An 18,112-nucleotide genomic window follows, 5' to 3' on the forward strand; every position below is an offset into this window, starting at 1 on the left:
CGCTAGCAGCTCCCCTCGCCCCGCCCCTCGCGGCACACACAGCCAATAGCCTTCCGCCATGCGGGCGGGGGGCGTGTCCTCGCGGCAGGGCCCGTGGCGGCGCGGCGCGGCGGCGGCATGGCCGTGTGGACGCGCGCGTCCAAGGCGGGGCTGCTGGAGCTGCTGCTGCGGGAGCGCTGGGTGCGGGTGGCGGCCGAGCTGAGCGGAGAGGCGTTGAGCCTCACGGCCGAGCCCGGAGAACCGGCCCCGGGGCTCAACGGCGTGGCCAACGGCGGCGGCGAGTGGGGCGGCGCGGAGGCGGCCGTTCCCGGCTGCGTGCGGCGGGTGCGGGTGGTGAAGGCGGAGGCGGGCGGGCTCGGCATCAGCATCAAGGGCGGCCGGGAGAACCGCATGCCCGTGCTCATCTCCCGCATCTTCCCGGGGCTGGCGGCGGAGCGGAGCGGCGCGCTGCGGCTCGGTGATGCCATCCTGGCGGTGAACGGCGTGGACCTCCGCGACGCTACCCACGACCAGGCCGTGCAGGCGTTGAAACGCGCCGGGAGGGAGGTGATCCTGGAAGGTACCGGCCCTGCGGACCCCCCCCCGCCCCGGGGTGCCCTTCTCCCCCCGTCCCCGCTTCCCGTGGCCCAGCCCGGTGTGGGACGGGGACGCCCACGTCCGAGCCCGTTCCCTGCTGCTGTGTCACCTTCGGCCCCGTGCCCCTGGGGGTGGCGGCGGTGCCCCGGGACCGGTGGTGCTCCCCACGGTGCCCACCCTGATGCGCGGCACGGGGCTCGGTGCCCGCGGTGTAACGGCTCCTGCCCGACCTGTTCCCGGCAAGCTGGGGCAGGACCTGCCGGTGCCACCGGTACCACCCCCACATCCCGTCCTGGTGTCCACCGGGGCCGTGTGCCGGTGCGAGGGCGTGCACAGATCTGTGTGGCTCAGCTCCCCTGCCGGCTCCAGGGCACCGGGGGACAAGGAGGGGATGAGCAGGGTGACGGTGCCTCGGTGCAGGGCTCTCCCATTACTGCCCAGCCCACACACGCTGGCTGTTGGCTTTGGCTGAGCAGATATAGACTCATCACCTGGCTGCCCTGGGCTGGATTCACCTCCTGTGCCCTTTGGTCCTGCCCCACAGCAGCCCTGATATTGCTCTACTTGGGGCTGGGAAGAGCATTCAGGGGTGTATGGCATTGCCCTTTGGATGTGGATTGGGTACCCTGGCCAGCTGGGGACCGTGGTGCCAGGAGCACTGGCACTGAGCTCTGTGCCCACTCTCCTGCTCTGGGCTTCACTTGCAGGCACCTGTGCTGGGTGCCATCCTCCTGGTGCCATCAGAACAGGGGAACAGACCCCTGCCCCATCCTGGGTGGGAGCTGGGAACTGAGCTCTGGGCCTACAGGCAGCTCTGCGCCGAGCAGGGAGGTTGGAAAGAGGAAGGAGGGCTGCAAGAGGAAACCCACACGCATGGGTGGGGGAAACCACTCTGATGCTGCTGGGGGGGGCTGGTAATGCTGGGCAGCACGTGGGGGTCTGGGCCGTGGTGAGAACCCTGTGGGTGAGCCCAGGGTGCAGCCGCCTTCCTGCAGTGAGCTGTGGAGGTGCAGCAGTGCTGGGTTTCCTTTGTGGTGAGCGTGTAGGCGTGCTGTGCTGTGCCATGGCAGCCGTGCCGGGACGGAGCTCAGCTGATGTGCCACTGCCCCACGCAGTGCACCGTGGCTCCATCCCTGCACCCAGCCTTGGGCACTGCCCCCAGCAGTATCTCCTGGCTGTGTTCTGGCTCTGCTGCTGCTCGTGCCCTGGCACTGGGGTGTGTTCCCTGCTCTGGTCAGGGTTGTGCATCCTGGCAGTGTCTGTGTGTATGATGAGGGTGAGCAAACCACCAGCTCGCTTGCACCACCACCACCCACCCGAGCATTTGGAACACTGTGGTTGCACAGCTGGTGCTGCGCGGGCTCCCCAAGGACTGCAGGGTGCCCTGTGCAAACCAGGGGAGGGGGGGATGAAGCTCGCTGTGTCCAGCAGCTCCCACTCTGGGGGCAGAAGCAAACCCAGGGGGTTTTGGGGATGTTGTGGCCTGTGCTGCTCAGTGCCAGCACCACGGCTCAGAGCACAAAGGGCTCACTCCCAGGCAGGGAGCAGCAGCCCCAGCACTCTGCTCTCCATCCCCAACCTCAGCTGCAGGCTGCCAACATCTGGCCGCCAGCTGTGAGCTGCCTCGGGGGCTGCTGCCGGCCGAGCCCCTGTCCACAACCATCCACCCCAGGCACTGCCGTCCCCGTGGGGATTAGAGGTGCGTGGGGAAGGCGTAATCCGGGGATAAGCGCGGCGGGAGCTAATATTATCTGCTGGTGCCCGCAGCAAGGGCAGAGCATCCCCTCCAGCTGTGTGCCGGCTCAGCTGCACCGCCGGGCGCCCCGCGGAGCTCCCACCACGGCCTCGTGCCATCTCCCTGCCTGCAGGGAGCCGTGCTTCACAGCTGTGTTTCACAGCAGATTACGGCTTGCTCGCTGCTTTTTTTCACTTTAATTCCCCTCTGCCCTGCGGCTGTTCCCTCCCTGTTGAGGGGGCTCAGCTGTCCGGCTCGGCCGCACCCCCTGCTCTGCGCTCAGGCACGCAGCACTGCCGGCATCTGGAACACATTGTGTTGACTGTCCCTGAGCGTGACAGCGGGGAGCGGCATGGTGACGGGACAGCACTCAGCGAGCAAAGGGTTTGGGCGTCCCGGCGCCTACCGTGTGTTTGGGGAGGGATGGTCCGTGGGGACCTGGAGCGGTGCGTCCTTCCTTCCTCCCAGCCCGGAGAGGAGCGCGGAGCCGGCACGTCCTGGCTGCAGGCACCGGTCTGGGGCTGGGATCGCCTGCGGCGCTGGAAACTTGGCGGCAGGGTGGGCAGGATGGGCTGCATGCTGACCTCCCGCCCGCGCCATTGTGCCGCACCGCCGGGCCCTTCCGATCCACACGTCCCTGTGGCACCGGGATGGGCCCCGTGTGCCTCCGGCCCCTGGGAGGGGTCAGCGCTGTTGTGGCCCCACATGGCCCCTCTTCCCCTCATCCCTAACACCGATCCCCTCTGCCCGCAGTGAAGTTCATGCGGGAGGTGACGCCCTACATGAAGAAGCCGTCGCTGGTGTCAGACCTGCCCTGGGAGGGGGCGGCCCCGCAGTCCCCCAGCCTGAGCGGCAGCGAGGACTCCGGGTCACCCCAGCACCACGGCGCCCGTGACCGCAAGGTCATCCCGCTGAAGATGTGCTTCGCCGCACGGAACCTCAGCATGCCCGACCTGGAGAACCGGTGAGCAGGCGGCGGCCATCGGGAAGCGCTCGGCACGTGGCCCAGGCTGCGCCGTGCCCCCATCCCGGCCCCATTGCTGGCAGCACGCCTGCAGCCGGGCTGGCCCCGTCCCAGCGCCCTGTGTCCCCGCAGGCTGATCGAGCTGCACTCGCCGGACAGCAGGAACACGCTGATCCTGCGTTGCAAGGACACGGCCACCGCGCACTCGTGGTTCACGGCGCTGCACGCCAACATCGCGGCGCTGCTGCCCCAGGTGCTGGCGGAGCTCAACGCCGCGCTGGGCGGCAGTGCCGGGGGCCGGGAGGTGAAGCACGTCGCGTGGCTGGCGGAGCAGGTACGGGCCCGTGTGCTGGGGGTGGCATCTCTGGGCGGCACTGTGATGCTGAGGAGCTGCTCCGTCACCGCGCTCTGTGTCTGTCAGGCACGGCTGGACGGAGGGCGGCAGCAGTGGCGGCCGGTGCTGATGGCGGTGACGGAGAAGGACCTGCTGCTGTACGATGCCATGCCCTGGACACGTGACGCGTGGGCCTCGCCGTGCCACAGCTACCCGCTGGTGGCCACCAGGTGCTGGGATGGGGACTCGTGCAGGAGCCGTCCCCATATGTTCACTGTGGCACTGATGTCCCCTCCCGTCCTCAGGTTGGTGCACTCAGGCTCGGGCCGCCGCTCGCCCTCGCTGGGCTCTGAGCTGACCTTTGCCACGCGGACGGGTTCACGGCAGGGGATTGAGATGCACGTCTTCCGCGTGGAGACGCACCGTGACCTGTCCTGCTGGACGCGGGTGCTGGTGCAGGGCTGCCACGCCGCCGCCGAGCTCATCAAGGAGGTGTCTGTGGGTGAGTGCGCTCTGCCTGCGGGACAGGACGTCCGTGGTGTCCGTGGTGGGATGCTGCATGGCGGCATCTCTGCCTCCTCCACTGCTGGGGGGTGGTTGCAGGGGCCTGGGGGTGACTGTAGTTGGGGGGTGGGGATGGAGCCAAAGCCACGCCTGTGCCTGCAGGCTGCACGCTGGGCGGGCAGGAGGTGAAGCTCTGCATTCACTACGAGGGAGGCTTCACCATCTGCCACGATGAGGCGGGCGGCAGCGTCCTCTACCGCTACCCCTATGAAAAGCTGAAGATGTCGGCTGATGATGGCATCAGGACCCTCTATCTGGACTTCGGGGGCCCAGAGGGTGAACTGGTGAGGACGGACCCCCCCCCCATCCTGGCATGCCCCGGGGACTTGGGCTGCCCCCGTGCTGTGACACCATTCTCCCTTTCCCTCCACAGGCGCTGGACCTGCACTCCTGCCCCAAGCCCATCGTCTTTGTGCTGCACACCTTCCTCTCAGCCAAAGTCACCCGCATGGGGCTGCTGGTGTAGGTGATGGCCCCGCCCCCCCCCAGCTGCCTCCACAATGCAAAGCAGCTGGGGAAGCACAGAGCCCCCTCCACCTCCTGCCACACCGGTGCCTTGGGGTGGGGCTCCCCTCCTACGGCTCAGGGGGGGCTCAGCGTTATCCCCCAGCCCTAAAAGCCATCTCCAATGTCACCACCTGTGCCTTGCAGTGGGGCCGCTGCTCTCCCTCAGGACTTCATCGTGTGTTCCTCCCCAGAGTGGGAATCTGTTGGGCACCATTTGTCCCCCTTGGGGGGGGGGTCTTGTCTTAAAAATGTGGGCACTCGAGGGGATGCCGGGACCTGGCCCCACGATGCTGTTGTGTGCAGGGGGTTCGGTCCCTGCCATGCTGCGATCACAGGGCCGGGGGGGTCCCCAAACTCTCAGAGCTGACAAACGCTGTTCCCTGCCTGGGCTGGGGGCACAGTGGGACCCCCGTGGGCCCCGTGGTTTTGGGGAGGGACGCGTAGATTAATGCACTTTCGCTTTTTGTACTTTACCTCCGCCAGGGGGCGTGGGGACGGGTGCTCAGTGCTGGGGGTCCCCGCCGTACCCCGACCCAACTCCTCCGCAATCGTTTCTGCTTCCCATGGGCTGTGCTGGGGGGGGACGGGGGGTGCAGGGCCCCTCACCCAGCGCAGCCCCTTCTATTTTTGTACTCTTTGTAAATCGCTATTTATACAAAACTGCGTGCTGTGGGCTTTGTGAGCGGCACCGCGGCCGTGCGTGGGGCTGCACAGCACTGTGCGTGTATGTGGTTTTATATAGGTGTGTGCCGGTGTACACGCACACGGGCTGTGCAGGCAGCGTGTTTTGTGTGTGTGGGGGGGTGTGCACGGTGTATGGATGTGCAGCGCGTGTGTGTGCGTGTGTGTGTGCACATCCGCAGCCGCAGCACCGCCCTCCTTCCCGCCCGCCCCTGCTGAAGAGCCCGCAGCCTCCTTTTATCCCTGTGCACATACGCTTACACACGCTTGCACTGTCTGTGCCGAACACAGTGTCCATAACTCCACACTTCGTAAGGTGTACAGAGCTACACGCGGCGCGTGGCACAGTGCGGGACACTGCTACACCCACTCCCACCCCCACGCGCAGCGACGCGCTGTGCGCGCAGTGTACGCATGCGCGGCTCGCGTGGGCGGGGCGTTCCGAGTGGGCGTGTCCGGAAGAAGCTCCGCCCACCCCACAACCCCCCGCGCAGTGCCGGAGGCCGCCGCCAGGGGGCGCTGCAGCCGCCGCGCACAGCCGCAGTCGGGGCGGTCCCGCGGGCCCCCGCCGCCGCCGCCGCCGCCGGGCCGGGTCGCGCCAGCTGCGGCCGCCACCGGGCGATGAGATGACAACGTCCACCCTGCAGGTACCGCCCCGCCGCCCGGGCCCGGGCTTCCATCCGCCCCGCCGGGCCCCGCCGGGAGGGTCCGGCCTGCCCCGTCGAGCAGGCCCGGCTGTGGGGCGGGGCGGGCCGCGCTCGGTGGGGCCGGGCCTGGCGCCGGGCTCAGGGCGCCGTGTCTCCCCCCCGCAGAAAGCCATCGACCTGGTGACCAAGGCCACCGAGGAGGACAAGGCCAAGAACTACGAGGAGGCGCTGCGGCTGTACCAGCACGCCGTGGAGTACTTCCTGCACGCCATCAAATGTGAGCGGGGGGGGCGCGGGGGGTGCGGGGCTGTGGGGCTGATGGTGACGGCTGGGGGACTCCGTGCAGATGAGGCACACAGCGACAAAGCCAAGGAGAGCATCCGCGCCAAGTGCCTTCAGTACCTGGACCGGGCCGAGAAGCTGAAGGAATACCTGCGCAGCAAGGAGAAGCAGGGCAAGAAGCCCGTCAAGGAGGCACAGAATGACAGCAAGGGGTGCGTGGGGGCTGCCCCCCTCCCTGCGGGGCCCGGCTTGGCACAGCCGTTGTGACCGTGTCCTTGTCCCCTCTCTCCAGGAGCGACAGTGACAGTGAGGGCGAGAATCCGGAGAAGAAGAAACTGCAGGAGCAGCTGATGGGTGAGGGGCTGCAGTGGGCGCAGCTGGAGGGAGGACTCGCAGAGAATGGTGCCCTGGGGGCACTGCTGGAATTTGTAGCCAGGGCTGTGCTTTGTGCCAAGGGTTGCTGGCCGGGCTGGGTGGGGGTTTGGTGGGGCAGAGCTGTGGGCTCCAGTGTTCATCTCTGCTCCGCAGGTGCCATCATGATGGAGAAGCCCAATGTGAGGTGGAACGACGTGGCTGGCCTGGAGGGAGCCAAGGAGGCCCTGAAGGAAGCCGTGATCCTGCCCATCAAGTTCCCACACTTGTTTACTGGTGAGGGTCACTGGCAGCATCAAGGCTGCTGCTTGGCCATGGAGTGGGGCCTGAAACCCCACGACAAGGGGCGGCAGTTGTGGTGGAGGTGTGCATGCAGAGCAGAAGGGACGTGTGTCCCTGCTGGCCCAAGGTCCCTGCGCAGATCCAGTTTGTGCAGTGCAGGAGAAGCTTTGACGCTGGGCTCTGTCGCAGGGAAGCGCACGCCCTGGCGAGGGATCCTGCTCTTCGGGCCTCCTGGCACTGGGAAGTCCTACTTGGCCAAGGCCGTGGCCACTGAGGCCAACAACTCCACTTTCTTCTCCGTGTCATCCTCGGACCTGATGTCAAAGTGGCTGGGAGAGAGCGAGAAGTAAGGGGTCCCCAGGGCTGTGGGCTGGCCAAGGGATGGCTGCCCAGGGGGTGGCTGCTCTCCGTGCACCGCGGTCCCCTCCTCGGTGTCAGCACAGGGCTCGGGTTGGCAGGGGCAGGAGGAAGAAGTGGTGCATAAGGCTCACGTCCCTTTACTGGGTGGGCAGAGTGGGGCTGTGCTTCCTCGCATGGGGCTCTGAGTGGGGGCACCCACCCCTTTGTGCCCAGGCTAGTGAAGAACCTCTTTGAGCTGGCACGGCAGCACAAACCCTCCATCATCTTCATCGATGAGGTGGACTCGCTGTGCGGCTCCCGCAACGAGAACGAGAGCGAGGCAGCCAGGCGCATCAAGACAGAGTTCCTGGTGCAGATGCAGGGTGAGTGGGGCTTCCCCCCGTGGGATGAGCTGCCCGGGCTGTGGACACCCTTTGGTGGGGATCATAGGATGGGGTGGGTTTGGGTGAAGCAGCGCTCCCCTTTGCGGATGGCTCTCAAGTGTCCCGCTGCTGTTTCCCTGGGCAGGTGTGGGCAACAGCAGTGATGGGATCCTGGTTCTTGGTGCCACCAACATCCCCTGGGTGCTGGATTCGGCCATCAGGAGGAGGTAAGCAGGACACGATCCCTCTGCAGTGCCCATAGGCACAGTACTGCACTGCAGCTGGCGTGGCCGCAGGGTTTGGCAGCGCGGGGCCGGCCTGGTGGGGAACACAGCTGCTCACTCGTGCCCGCCTGTGCCACACTTAGGTTCGAGAAGCGCATTTACATCCCACTGCCAGAGGAGGCAGCCCGGGCCCAGATGTTCAAACTGCACCTGGGCAACACCCCACACTCTCTGACAGAGGCCGACATCCATGAGCTGGCACGGAAGACAGATGGCTACTCGGGGGCTGACATCAGCATCATCGTGCGGGATGCCCTGATGCAGCCTGTCCGCAAAGTGCAGTCAGCTACGCACTTCAAGAAGGTGAGCTGGGCACCAGGGGCTGTGCTGCTGAGGAGGGGGTTGCACTGGGGCTGTGCTGCAGCTCTGTCTGCCTTCGCCAGGTCCGCGGTCCCTCCCGCACCAACCCCAACCTCCTGGTGGATGACCTCTTGACGCCGTGCTCGCCTGGGGACCCCGGTGCCACCGAGATGACCTGGATGGAGGTGCCCAGTGACAAGCTGATGGAGCCCATCGTCTGCATGGTGAGTGGGGCCATCAACAGCAGTCAGATCCTGCTGTGTTTAGGCCCATCCCCAGTACAGCAATGCTGCTGCCCCGGCCCTACCGGTTCCCCTGCCTCCTCCAGTGCTGCCAGCTGCCTCAGGGCCTGGTGCAGGCACATGGCAGCTGGGTGCTGGTGCCCTCCTCAGCCCACCCTAAAGATGAGCGTGTCCCCGGCAAGTTGCCATCCTCCCAGCTTCCCCATCTGAGCTGTCACCCGCTCTGTATTGCAGTCGGACATGCTCCGCTCCCTGGCCACCACCCGCCCCACCGTGAACACCGAGGACCTCCTGAAGGTGAAGAAGTTCACAGAGGACTTTGGGCAGGAAGGTTAAGGGCCGTGGTGGATGGTGGGGCCCCGCTGCTCCCAGGCAGGCGGCCGTGCCAAACAGGTTCATCTGCAGCTCACAACCCGACCCATCTCACTTCAGCACCAGGCAGGGACAGGGGCATGCTGCCCTGGCAGGGCCGACATTAACAGAGGTGCCCCAGCGCTCCTCTGCTCCCCACTCTTCTTCCTGCTCTTTTTTTTATTTTTTAAATTAATGCTGCTTTGGGTTCTGTCTTGTTTATATGAAAATAAAAACAATCTGAAAGCTTCAGCCAGTGCCTAGCCCCTCTCTGAGGGCCAGCTGCCCCACAGCATGGCTTTGGGGGCACAGAGGGGCCCAGTGTTGGGGATGACCCTTCCCCCAGCTCCTGCAGTCCTTTGCCTGCTACATCATACTGCACACGGCAGAGCAGTGGGTGTGCAGAGCAGCCCTCCAGGCCCCTCCTCGTTTCTCTCCAGGCCCAGCAGCCTGCAGCTCCCAGCCCCTTCCCCTCCCATGGTCCAGGTGCTGCAGGCAGTCTCCTCCTGTGTAGCCCCCATTCCTGGACTGAGAAAAGAAGTTCTGAGGCCATCTCCGGGGGGCAGGTCGGAGCCATGGCCACGTACCACAGCTCCCTATCGCCCCCGGGGCTCCGTCTCCGCCGCACTCAGTCGAGGAGCTGGCTCCATGCGGTGTTGGCGAAGGTGCGGCTGTCCATGCGGTCGATGAAGAGCACTCCATCCAGGTGGTCCATCTCGTGCTGTGCGATGCGGGCAGCCCAGCCCGTCGCCTCCCAGCTCACCGGCTCCCCGTTCTCATCCACGCCTGCGGCGGGACAGTGCGGGTGGGGCCGGGCCGCGGGGAGAGGGAATGGGGATGGGGGGGGGGGGGGGGGGTGGGAACGAGGCCGTACCGGAGACGTGCACGGCCCAGTGCCGCGGGACGCAGGCGGAGAAGCCGCGGATGCTGGTGCAGCCCTCGGGCGCGGTGACGGTGCGGGCGTCCAGCACGCGCAGCGCGGGGTTGACGAGGACGCGCAGCGGGAACGGTTCGATGCGGTGCGCGCGGCGCAGCTCGGCCGGGTACTGCCGGCAGCGCTCGGGCGGCAGCGCCGCGGCGAAGACGCGCAGGGGCACACCGAGCTGGGGAGCGCTCAGCCCCAGGCACGGTCCCCTCCGCAGCCCCGCCGCCAACGCCGCCGCCAGCGCCCGCAGCTCGGGGCCGCCCAACTCCTCCGGGGGAACGGCGGCGGCGGCGGCGCGCAGCACCGGGGCGCCCACCTGGCACGGCGCGGAGAAGGGCGGCTTGGCAGGGCCCCTCAGCCTCCGCCGCAGCGCCTGCCAGTACGAGCGCTCCTGAACCGCCGCCCAGCCCGGCCCCGCTACGGTCCCGCAGCCACGGCTGTGCCCCGGGGCCCGGGCCGCCAGCAGCAGCCGGCACGGCACCGCCATCGCGGAGGATGTGACGTGAGCGCGGCTAGAGCGGCCATGGGGGGGGCGGGGAGGACGAGCGCCCCCCGGCGGAGTGGAGGAGCGCGGCGCTGACGACTCCGCGGCTTCGAGTGGGAGTGGGAGTGCCACTGGGACCGGGCACAGCTTTATTGCTGCACGCACGGCGCGGCCCCACCCAGGGGACACAAGAGGGCTCCTGTGCCCGCAGAACAACTGTTCCCGCCAGCAGCGCGGCCGTCCCCACTCTGCAGCCCCCAGATCACAATGCAGCATGTTCCCCTCCATGCTCGCTCCCACCCAGCAGCACAGCCCCCAGCACAGGGTTCGTGGGCTCCTCTCGGCCCTGTTCTGGTGGGGGCTCCCCTGGCCCAGTCCCCTCTGGCTGCATGGGATGCAGGGTGAGCACAGGGCTCTGTGGGGATGACTCTTCCTCACCCGGTGGTGGCTCTGCCTCCTGTGCTGGCAGGACAGGGGCCAGCAGCTCCCTGAGGGCGTCCACATCAACACAGCCCAGGTGGCCGTAGCGCTGCAGCTGGGCCGGGGGGATGCCTAGGGGACACAGAGAGAGGGGTGGGCACAGCCCTCCAGCACAGTGCCACCGACACTGCACCCCATGGTGGCAACAGCATCTCCCACTTTGTTCCTCCCCGCAGCAGAACCTTACCCAGCGCCTGTGCGATCTGAGCTGGGGGGAAGAGAACCTGGAGGCAGCGGTTCAGGTAGGGAAGCAGATCCTCCAGGAATGCTGTGCAGAACTGGACAAAGAGCTCCTGCTCATGCACACTGAACGCTGCCTCCTCCGCCCGGTGGAAGGCCAGAATTATTTTGGTCACCTGGGGTAGAGAACAGAGTCACTAATTCCCAGATAACAATTTCCGGGCAAATCCTAGGGCCTGGAGAACCTGACACATGAAACAGATGCTTCCTTTCCATAGCACCAGGCCCAAGGCAGCATTCTGGGCACAGAGAAACCATCCTCATTTGCAGATGCTCTGTTTTGCCAACAGAGCAGGAGCATGGGAGCAGCCCCAGCACCTCACCTTGCCAAGGGCATCCTTCAGGCAGTCAGCCACATCCTGGGCCAGGGCGATGGGGCAGCAGAGCCGCAGGTCATTGAAGGCAACAAGGAGGCCATTGAGAAAGCAGGCAAGGGGTGGAAAGTCCAGCAGCACCATTGGTGGCTGCAGCGTCCCTGGCTGGGCTGAGGGCACTGGCACTGCTGCAGCACTGCCCAGCACAGCTGGAGCAGAGATGAGCGTGTAGGAATTCATCTCCTCCTGAAACTTCTCCACCGCCTCCTCCACTGCCTTGCTGAAGGTGGTGGCAGCGACACGCTGGAAAATGGGGGCCAGCTGCCCACGGAAATCAGCCCCCACCCTGCTAAAGGAGAGGCCAAAGTACATGCACTGCCCCAGCAGCGAGTCCAAGCGGCCGCCCACCCCTCGCTGCAGGTCTCGCTCCAGCACCTGCAGGAACTCAGAGACCTTCTGCAGCACCCAGCCATGGAAGATGGCCCCCTCGTTGAGGGAGGACTGCTCGGGGGCCAGGAGTGGCTCCTCATCAGAGAAGATGGCACGGTACTGCGTGATGATGTCAAAGAGGTGGACTCGGCAGGCCTCCACCGTCTTGGTGAGGTGGAAGTAGGGGTCATCGTCGGGGATGGAGGCCTGGATGGAGCGCAGCCAGGCGTCCCGTGCCTGCAAGAACTTGATTCGCAGCTCAGCCTCTGTGAAGACATCCATGCGCCGCAGATAGCCGATGACCTTCAGGCACGTGGGCAGCGGGATGTTGGTGCGGAGCTGCTGGATGAGCTCGTTCAGCATCAGCTGAGTGGACTGCCGCACCTCGGCCACGATTCCCTGCAAGGAGAGAGCCTCAGTGGTGGGATCAACGGGCTGAGGCCAAGTGCATGAGCTTCAACAAGACCAAGTGCCAGGTCCCACACTGCCCACAGCACCCCACGCATCAAGAAATATTAGAGCTGTGGCACTCGAGTCTTAGTGGGCATGGGTTGACAGTAGGACCTGGTGATCACAGGTCTTTTTCAACCTTAATGATTCTGTGACTGTGGGACAGCATGGCCATACCTGGATGACAGGGATGCTGCTGTACTTCTTCTCCAGCCGGCGCACGTAGGCCGCCAGCTCCAGCGCCTCCTCGTGGTAGCGGTTGCGCACACAGGTGTCCATGAGCTGCGGGATCTCCAGGATCTCCAGGATCTCCGTGTGCCGGTTCAACGTCAGGCTGTTCATCCGCCGGCTGCAGGCAATGGCCTCGGCATCGCGCATGAAGCTCCTGCGGGGCCAGGAGGGATCAGCCCAGCTGCTGCTGGGGTACACCCCGGGAACTCCCTGACCGGCCTCCAGCTGACCGCACTCCCAACACCGCGCCCGGACCGGACCCGAGAGCACCCACCGCCTCCAGCCGCACCCACCTCCAGTCCTCCCCGCACCTCCTCGGCTCCATCCCCGGCGCCCCCGAGCCCGGCCCATCCCGCTCCCCTCTCACCGGCAGGCATCCTGCAGGGCGGGCAGGCGCTCCAGCAGGCCGCTCAGCCGGCTCTCCACGCCACCGAAGCCGCGGCCGGCGCGCCCGGTGCACTCCGCGGAACGAATGAAGGCGCGGTAGTGCTCGAAAGCCAAGCGCCGCGTCTCGGCCCCGACCCGCTCCCGCTCCGCCGCCAGCCGCGCCGGCTCCCGGCCCAGCTCCGCCAGCCCCAGCGCCGACAGCTCGGCCACGTAAGCGGCGAGCTCAGCGCTGCCCGGCCCCGCCGCCGCCGGGCCGCGCAGCCAGGCCAGCAGCCGCGCCTCCTCCGCCGCCATCGCGACAGCCCACGCCGCTTCCGGTTCCGGCACGGCACTTCCGGCGCCTGGTACGGCCGCTTCCGGCGCGGCGCCGCGTGTGGGGGCGATGCGGCCGCTGACGGACGCGGAGACGCGGGCGGTGTTCGAGAAGCTCGGGAAATAGTGAGCGGGGAGCGCGGGACGGGGCCGGGGGGGAATGACGGATGCGGGCACAAGAGGTGCGAGGGGATCGCGGCGGGACTGCGTTGGAAGGGCGCTCGCAGCCCCCCCAGCTCGGGCTGCCCAGAGCCCATCCGTGGCCTCGCGCACCTCCGGGGATGGGCACCCACTGCCTCAGAGCAAAGAACGTCACCCTAATATACGACCAAAATCTCTTTTCTTATATTTAAAGCCATTTCCTCTTGTTCTGTCACCACCAGGTTGTGTAAAGTTACTTTTCTCCTGTTTGTAAGGTCTCCTCAAGTCCTGGAAAGCAACAGGGAGGTCTCTCTGGAGCTTTCTCTTCTCCAGACTTAACACCTGTAGCTCTGAGCCTGGCTCCTAAAGAGGTGTTGCAGCCCGAGAAACTTTGTGCCCCTCCTCTCCAGCAGCTCCACATCCTTCCCGTGGCACCATACTGCAGATGGGGCCTCATGAGAGCAGAGCACATGGGAACAATCCCCTCTGTGCCCGCTGCCACCCCTCTGTCACCCACCTTGGGCTGCTGATGCAGCCCGGGAAACTGTTGGTTTTCCAGGCTACGACTGCACACTGCTGGCTGATGTTAAGTTGTTCATCTGCCAGGACCCCCAAGTCCTCCTCCACAGGGCTGCTTTCTACAAATCTTTTTGCAAGTCTGTGTCCATATCTGGGATTGTTCCAACGCAAAATGCAACACCTTGCAGAACCTCACGATGTTTGAAAGAGAGGGATTGAGCAGAAGGAGCCAGAAAAACCAGAGGGCACTATGGGAGCTCCAGGGATGGATCTGATGTAGTTTCTCCCTGCAGCATTGGTGAGAACATCCAGCTGCTGGTGGACCGGCCCGATGGCACCTACTGCTTCCGCCTGCACCGTGACCGGGTCTACTACGTGAGGTGAGCTGGGGCTGTGGCAACTCTGGGGCACAGGGTAAGCCCAGGCAGCCCCCCCAGCCTGCAGCTGCTCCATCCATCCCTGTCTCCCCACAGTGAGAAGCTGCTGAAGGGTGCTGCGAGCATCCCGCGGGAAAGCCTGGTGGCACTGGGCACCTGCTTCGGCAAGTTCACCAAGACGCAGAAGTTCCGGCTCAGCGTCACTGCCCTGGACTTCCTTGCTCCCTATGCCAAGGTGGGATGTGCCCACTCTCCCCCCCAAACTTGTCCTCAGTGTCACCCTTTGGGCAGCTCACCTTCTCCTGCCTCTTTCTCAGTACAAGGTGTGGGTGAAGCCGGGCTCAGAGCAGTCCTTCCTCTATGGCAACCACGTGCTGAAGTCGGGCCTGGGCCGCATCACGGAGAACACAGCGCAGTACCAGGGCGTGGTGGTGTACTCCATGGCTGACATCCCACTGGTGAGTGGCCTCCCCAGCACTTACCACTCTTAGGGCGTAGGTGCCAGGCTGAAAAACACTCCCTCTCTTCTCTTCTTCTTCCCCAGGGATTTGGGGTAGCTGCTAAATCCACCCAGGACTGCAGGAAGGTGGACCCCATGGCCATCGTGGTGTTCCACCAGGCGGATGTTGGGGAGTACGTGCGCAGCGAGGACACACTGACTTAGGGCAGCACAAGTGCTCAGGAGCCACAAAGCGTTCCTGTGCAGAGTGGACTCATCCTGTGTCATGCATGGCAGCAGCACACGGAGCCATAGGCAGCAAGCCCCAAGCAGGAAGCAGGGGCTGGAAATGGTGGTTGCCACTGTGAGCACGAGGAGGTGCCAGCCCTACTGCTGCGGTTGCATAAAGCCTGTTCCTTTTTCCAAACTGCCTCTTGTCTCGTGCAGCACCTTAGGGTGTCAGTCCTGAGGCCTGGCTGCACGTTTGGGTGCCTGGGCTTGGTGGAGCAAGCAGGCAGGAGCTCAGCAGATAGCTGCCTGCAGGGCTGCTCTCATCACACCCAGGCAGGCAGAAGAGGGAGAGCTGCCACCACTTCACGAGGTGGGGTTTGAGCTAGAAGGGATAGGCTGAAACACTGACAGATGGCAAAGATGCACTAACACAAAGCTGAGGGGTTTTTTTCTTTTTTTTTTTTAAAGATAATTTCATTTAGAGGTGGGGGAGCTCTGCTTCCAGCTGCACCACCTCCTCCCCAGGGTGGGACCTGGGCTTGCTCCTCCTGCTCTGGGAAGCAGGGAGGCTGATGCAGAGGTGCAGGCCTCTCAGTCACTGCTGCAGGTGAGCTCAGGCAGGGCTCTGCTCCTGTGGGCTGTGCTGTGTCAGGGAGCTGTCAGCACCTTGGCTTTCCAGAGCTCTGCACTTTGAAGAGACGCTTCAAGAAGTAAAGCTGCAGGACCCCAGAGAGGACAATGACACAGCTCTGAGCCATCGACCACCAGTTGATGTAGTGGTAGTTGGACTCGAGGAGGAAGGAGTCGGCCCCTTTCCTCATCCGGGCAAAGTTGTAGAACCTCCACATGTGGAAGATGTGGACCTGCAGTTTCCGAATGCTGACCTGCAGACATAGCCCAGGAGGAGGAGAGAAAGGTGCTTACCAGCCGTGCTCAGGCAGCTTGTGCTGCTGAGAGCTGGCAGAGCCCTTGCAGGAACATCCACTGAGCCACCAACCCGATTCAATACCAACTTAGGTGGCAGCACATCAAACAGTGACAGATGCCCTTCCTTGGTCCCGCAGGAAGGACTTGCCCATCCCTGCCCTGGGGTGCTGCTGGAGGCCAGCACTGTTGCATTCAGTTCCTATTTTTATGTCTGCCTGACTCAGAAGCAGTGCTTACCCCAATGGCATCCAGTGTGTCATTCAGCTGTTTCCTCTCTTCTGACTGCTCCTTTTCCACGTTGAAGCCATCATAGTAGACACCGAAGTTGAGATACACCTGCACAAAGCCAAAGTGATTCTGCCCATTGTCCAGGCACAGCTGATAGAAACCTGCAGAGAGAAGTGGAGGTTTTTGCTCCCTAAGCTGAAGACAGCACTGCTTCAAGAGCTTAATGCTGATCTGTGCTGGCAGGGAGGGCACCACGACCACACACATCAGCACTGAGAGGAGCACACACTCCTCAGAGCCCACGGGCAGCAGGGACCTGTCTCTGTGGTTGGGAAGTTGATCTGTCCTCGCACATCCCTGGAGGCGCCGAGCTGGATGCCGCTGGGGTCGCTCACCGTGGCCAGGATGTGTCTGCTGTTGGCAATGCCCGCTGCCCGCTGCACCTGGAGGAGGGGGACACCCGACAGCAGGGCTGGGGCACTGCCCAAAGGGGACAGCTGTCCCTGGGGAGGCAGCGCCCACCTCCTGCAGTGCATCACCCAAGGGTCTTTTGTGCCTGATTCTTCTCTTGGGAAAACAGGAGGCAGGAGCCCAGCAAAGTCCCCTCTGCTGTCACTGGGAGCTGAGGGTGCTGGCTGTGCCCTGAGGCATTAAATGCCTCCTGCCGCTGCCAGCTACACATGAAAGGAAGACAGACCCCACAGCTTTGAGAAGTGTCACCTCTCAGTTCTTTGTCCTTGCCCATGGTGCTGCTGGCACTCACAGAGGTAGGGGACCATGTCAGGTCACTGTCAGGGGTCTGAGGAGGGGACAGCAGGCTCCAAGCATGCTCTCAGCCTCATAGAGCAGCACTGAGCTGCACTCCCAGCTGTCTGCTGGCTGGGCAAGAGCATGTTTTGAGTCAGCTGGGCTTGTGCTACATCCTGGGGCTGTTCTCACACAAGCACTGCGTGGTTGCTGTGCCAAGCACGAGGCAGTGGCAGCTGGGCCCCCACGCTCCTTCAGCCAGCAGTGTAAACAGGAGATAAAAGGGCTCCAGTTTCCCTTGTGGGAAGGGGACTGAGCACAGGGACAAGCTGATATAGCTGCACCTGAGACCTTCAGCACTCCTTCCAGTAGCTCAGAGGGAAGCTGAGGTCCTGCAATGGCCTCCAGCCAGCCCAGCAAAGGGCAGCGCTGAGCTTCCTCTGGTGAGCTCCTGGGCACAGGGCTACCACAGCCAGAGCACTCTGTGCCTTCTTGCTCTGCTCCTATTCATGGTTTTCAGTGTGTGAAGGTGGGGTTACTGACGAGAAAGCAAACTGCCTTAAAAAAAACCAAACAACTCAGTCTCTAGGACCAGCTGGTGAAGCTACCACAGCCATTCCCTGTTACAACCGAGGACATTCCCCCCCACCCCGAGGGCAGCAAGGCTGGAGTGCAACCAGCACGTGGCTGTTTTCCTATGAGGGCTTCTCCCATACATCAGCCTCACTGCAGGACTAACGAGGACTCCCCCCCATGCAGGGCCACAGCTGCTGCTCGAGACCAACCCAGCACAGCCATTCCCCCACATCCACTGGCAGAAGTGTCCCACTGCACTCACCTCAAAGCTGAAGAAGAAATTGCCACTCTGGTGTGCAAACTGCCAGAAGCACTCCGTGGTGCCAGCGTGGACAATGATGGCGAAGTCGTAGCGGTCGGCGCCGCGGAACAGGGGCTCATGGCTGGACCCACTGAGGGGCTCAGTCCTGGGGCACACGGCTGTGCCTGGCAGCCCCAGCAGCAGCAGCACCAGCAGCATGCTGCTTCCAGCTGGGCAGCAGCACAGAGCCGGGGCAGCAGCGCTGTCAATCATTAACTGTGCCTGTGCTGGGGCTGGTGGCAGCAGGAGCAGGCTCCTCTCCTCAAGGTGAGCTTGGTGCACAGCAGGACCTGGTCTGCTTTGTTTGTGTAAGATCTCACACAGCTGAAACCTTCTGCTAAGGGCCAAAGCTGCTGCAAAGTGCCACAGTCACCAGCAGCATCTCCTGGCTGCACAGCTCTGGTCCAGGTCCCAGCCAGCCTCGCTCCTCTTGTGGACTAACACTGCCAACGCTTGTGAGCAAAGCAATTAATCACACTGGTGATTCCTGCACCAGTATACGGTTCTCACCGAGCCCAGAACTGGTCCCTG

General features: G+C 64.2%; 6 protein-coding genes across 6 annotated transcripts; 3 read left to right on the top strand and 3 right to left on the bottom strand.

Annotated features, from left to right (window-relative positions):
- The first annotated feature begins 102 nt into the window (after positions 1 to 102).
- On the top strand, positions 103 to 4,982 carry SNTB2 (syntrophin beta 2). Its single transcript, XM_065745287.1, has 7 exons — positions 103 to 559; positions 3,065 to 3,275; positions 3,408 to 3,609; positions 3,697 to 3,839; positions 3,915 to 4,111; positions 4,276 to 4,457; positions 4,547 to 4,982. The coding sequence occupies exons 1-7, from the start codon at positions 118 to 120 to the stop codon at positions 4,637 to 4,639; spliced, it is 1,470 nt and encodes a 489-aa protein (XP_065601359.1). The 5' UTR covers positions 103 to 117; the 3' UTR covers positions 4,640 to 4,982.
- A 920-nt stretch (positions 4,983 to 5,902) lies between these two features.
- VPS4A (vacuolar protein sorting 4 homolog A) lies at positions 5,903 to 9,095 on the top strand. The gene is made up of 11 exons (XM_065745285.1): positions 5,903 to 6,008; positions 6,174 to 6,285; positions 6,355 to 6,502; positions 6,583 to 6,644; positions 6,819 to 6,938; positions 7,134 to 7,290; positions 7,518 to 7,666; positions 7,812 to 7,893; positions 8,034 to 8,253; positions 8,334 to 8,474; positions 8,727 to 9,095. Exons 1-11 carry the CDS (start codon positions 5,988 to 5,990, stop codon positions 8,826 to 8,828), a joined length of 1,314 nt encoding a protein of 437 aa, XP_065601357.1. The 5' UTR covers positions 5,903 to 5,987; the 3' UTR covers positions 8,829 to 9,095.
- On the bottom strand, positions 8,920 to 10,255 carry PDF (peptide deformylase, mitochondrial). Its single transcript, XM_065745320.1, has 2 exons — positions 9,718 to 10,255; positions 8,920 to 9,629 (listed from the first exon to the last, which is right to left on the bottom strand). The coding sequence occupies exons 1-2, from the start codon at positions 10,253 to 10,255 to the stop codon at positions 9,472 to 9,474; spliced, it is 696 nt and encodes a 231-aa protein (XP_065601392.1). The 3' UTR covers positions 8,920 to 9,471.
- A 137-nt stretch (positions 10,256 to 10,392) lies between these two features.
- Positions 10,393 to 13,077, bottom strand: COG8 (component of oligomeric golgi complex 8). Its single transcript, XM_065745283.1, has 5 exons — positions 12,764 to 13,077; positions 12,343 to 12,550; positions 11,296 to 12,114; positions 10,920 to 11,088; positions 10,393 to 10,804 (listed from the first exon to the last, which is right to left on the bottom strand). Exons 1-5 carry the CDS (start codon positions 13,075 to 13,077, stop codon positions 10,515 to 10,517), a joined length of 1,800 nt encoding a protein of 599 aa, XP_065601355.1. The 3' UTR covers positions 10,393 to 10,514.
- A 63-nt stretch (positions 13,078 to 13,140) lies between these two features.
- NIP7 (nucleolar pre-rRNA processing protein NIP7) lies at positions 13,141 to 14,998 on the top strand. The gene is made up of 5 exons (XM_065745445.1): positions 13,141 to 13,221; positions 14,049 to 14,135; positions 14,229 to 14,367; positions 14,450 to 14,590; positions 14,677 to 14,998. The coding sequence occupies exons 1-5, from the start codon at positions 13,166 to 13,168 to the stop codon at positions 14,794 to 14,796; spliced, it is 543 nt and encodes a 180-aa protein (XP_065601517.1). The 5' UTR covers positions 13,141 to 13,165; the 3' UTR covers positions 14,797 to 14,998.
- A 291-nt stretch (positions 14,999 to 15,289) lies between these two features.
- Positions 15,290 to 17,805, bottom strand: TMED6 (transmembrane p24 trafficking protein 6). The gene is made up of 4 exons (XM_065745423.1): positions 17,543 to 17,805; positions 16,274 to 16,400; positions 15,967 to 16,118; positions 15,290 to 15,686 (listed from the first exon to the last, which is right to left on the bottom strand). Exons 1-4 carry the CDS (start codon positions 17,792 to 17,794, stop codon positions 15,462 to 15,464), a joined length of 756 nt encoding a protein of 251 aa, XP_065601495.1. The 5' UTR covers positions 17,795 to 17,805; the 3' UTR covers positions 15,290 to 15,461.
- Positions 17,806 to 18,112: the final 307 nt, after the last annotated feature.

This window comes from Cyrtonyx montezumae, unplaced genomic scaffold (genome assembly GCF_038088225.1).
Source record: "Cyrtonyx montezumae isolate F1298 unplaced genomic scaffold, pur_monq_1.0 scaffold_35, whole genome shotgun sequence".
Taxonomy (NCBI): domain Eukaryota; kingdom Metazoa; phylum Chordata; class Aves; order Galliformes; family Odontophoridae; genus Cyrtonyx; species Cyrtonyx montezumae.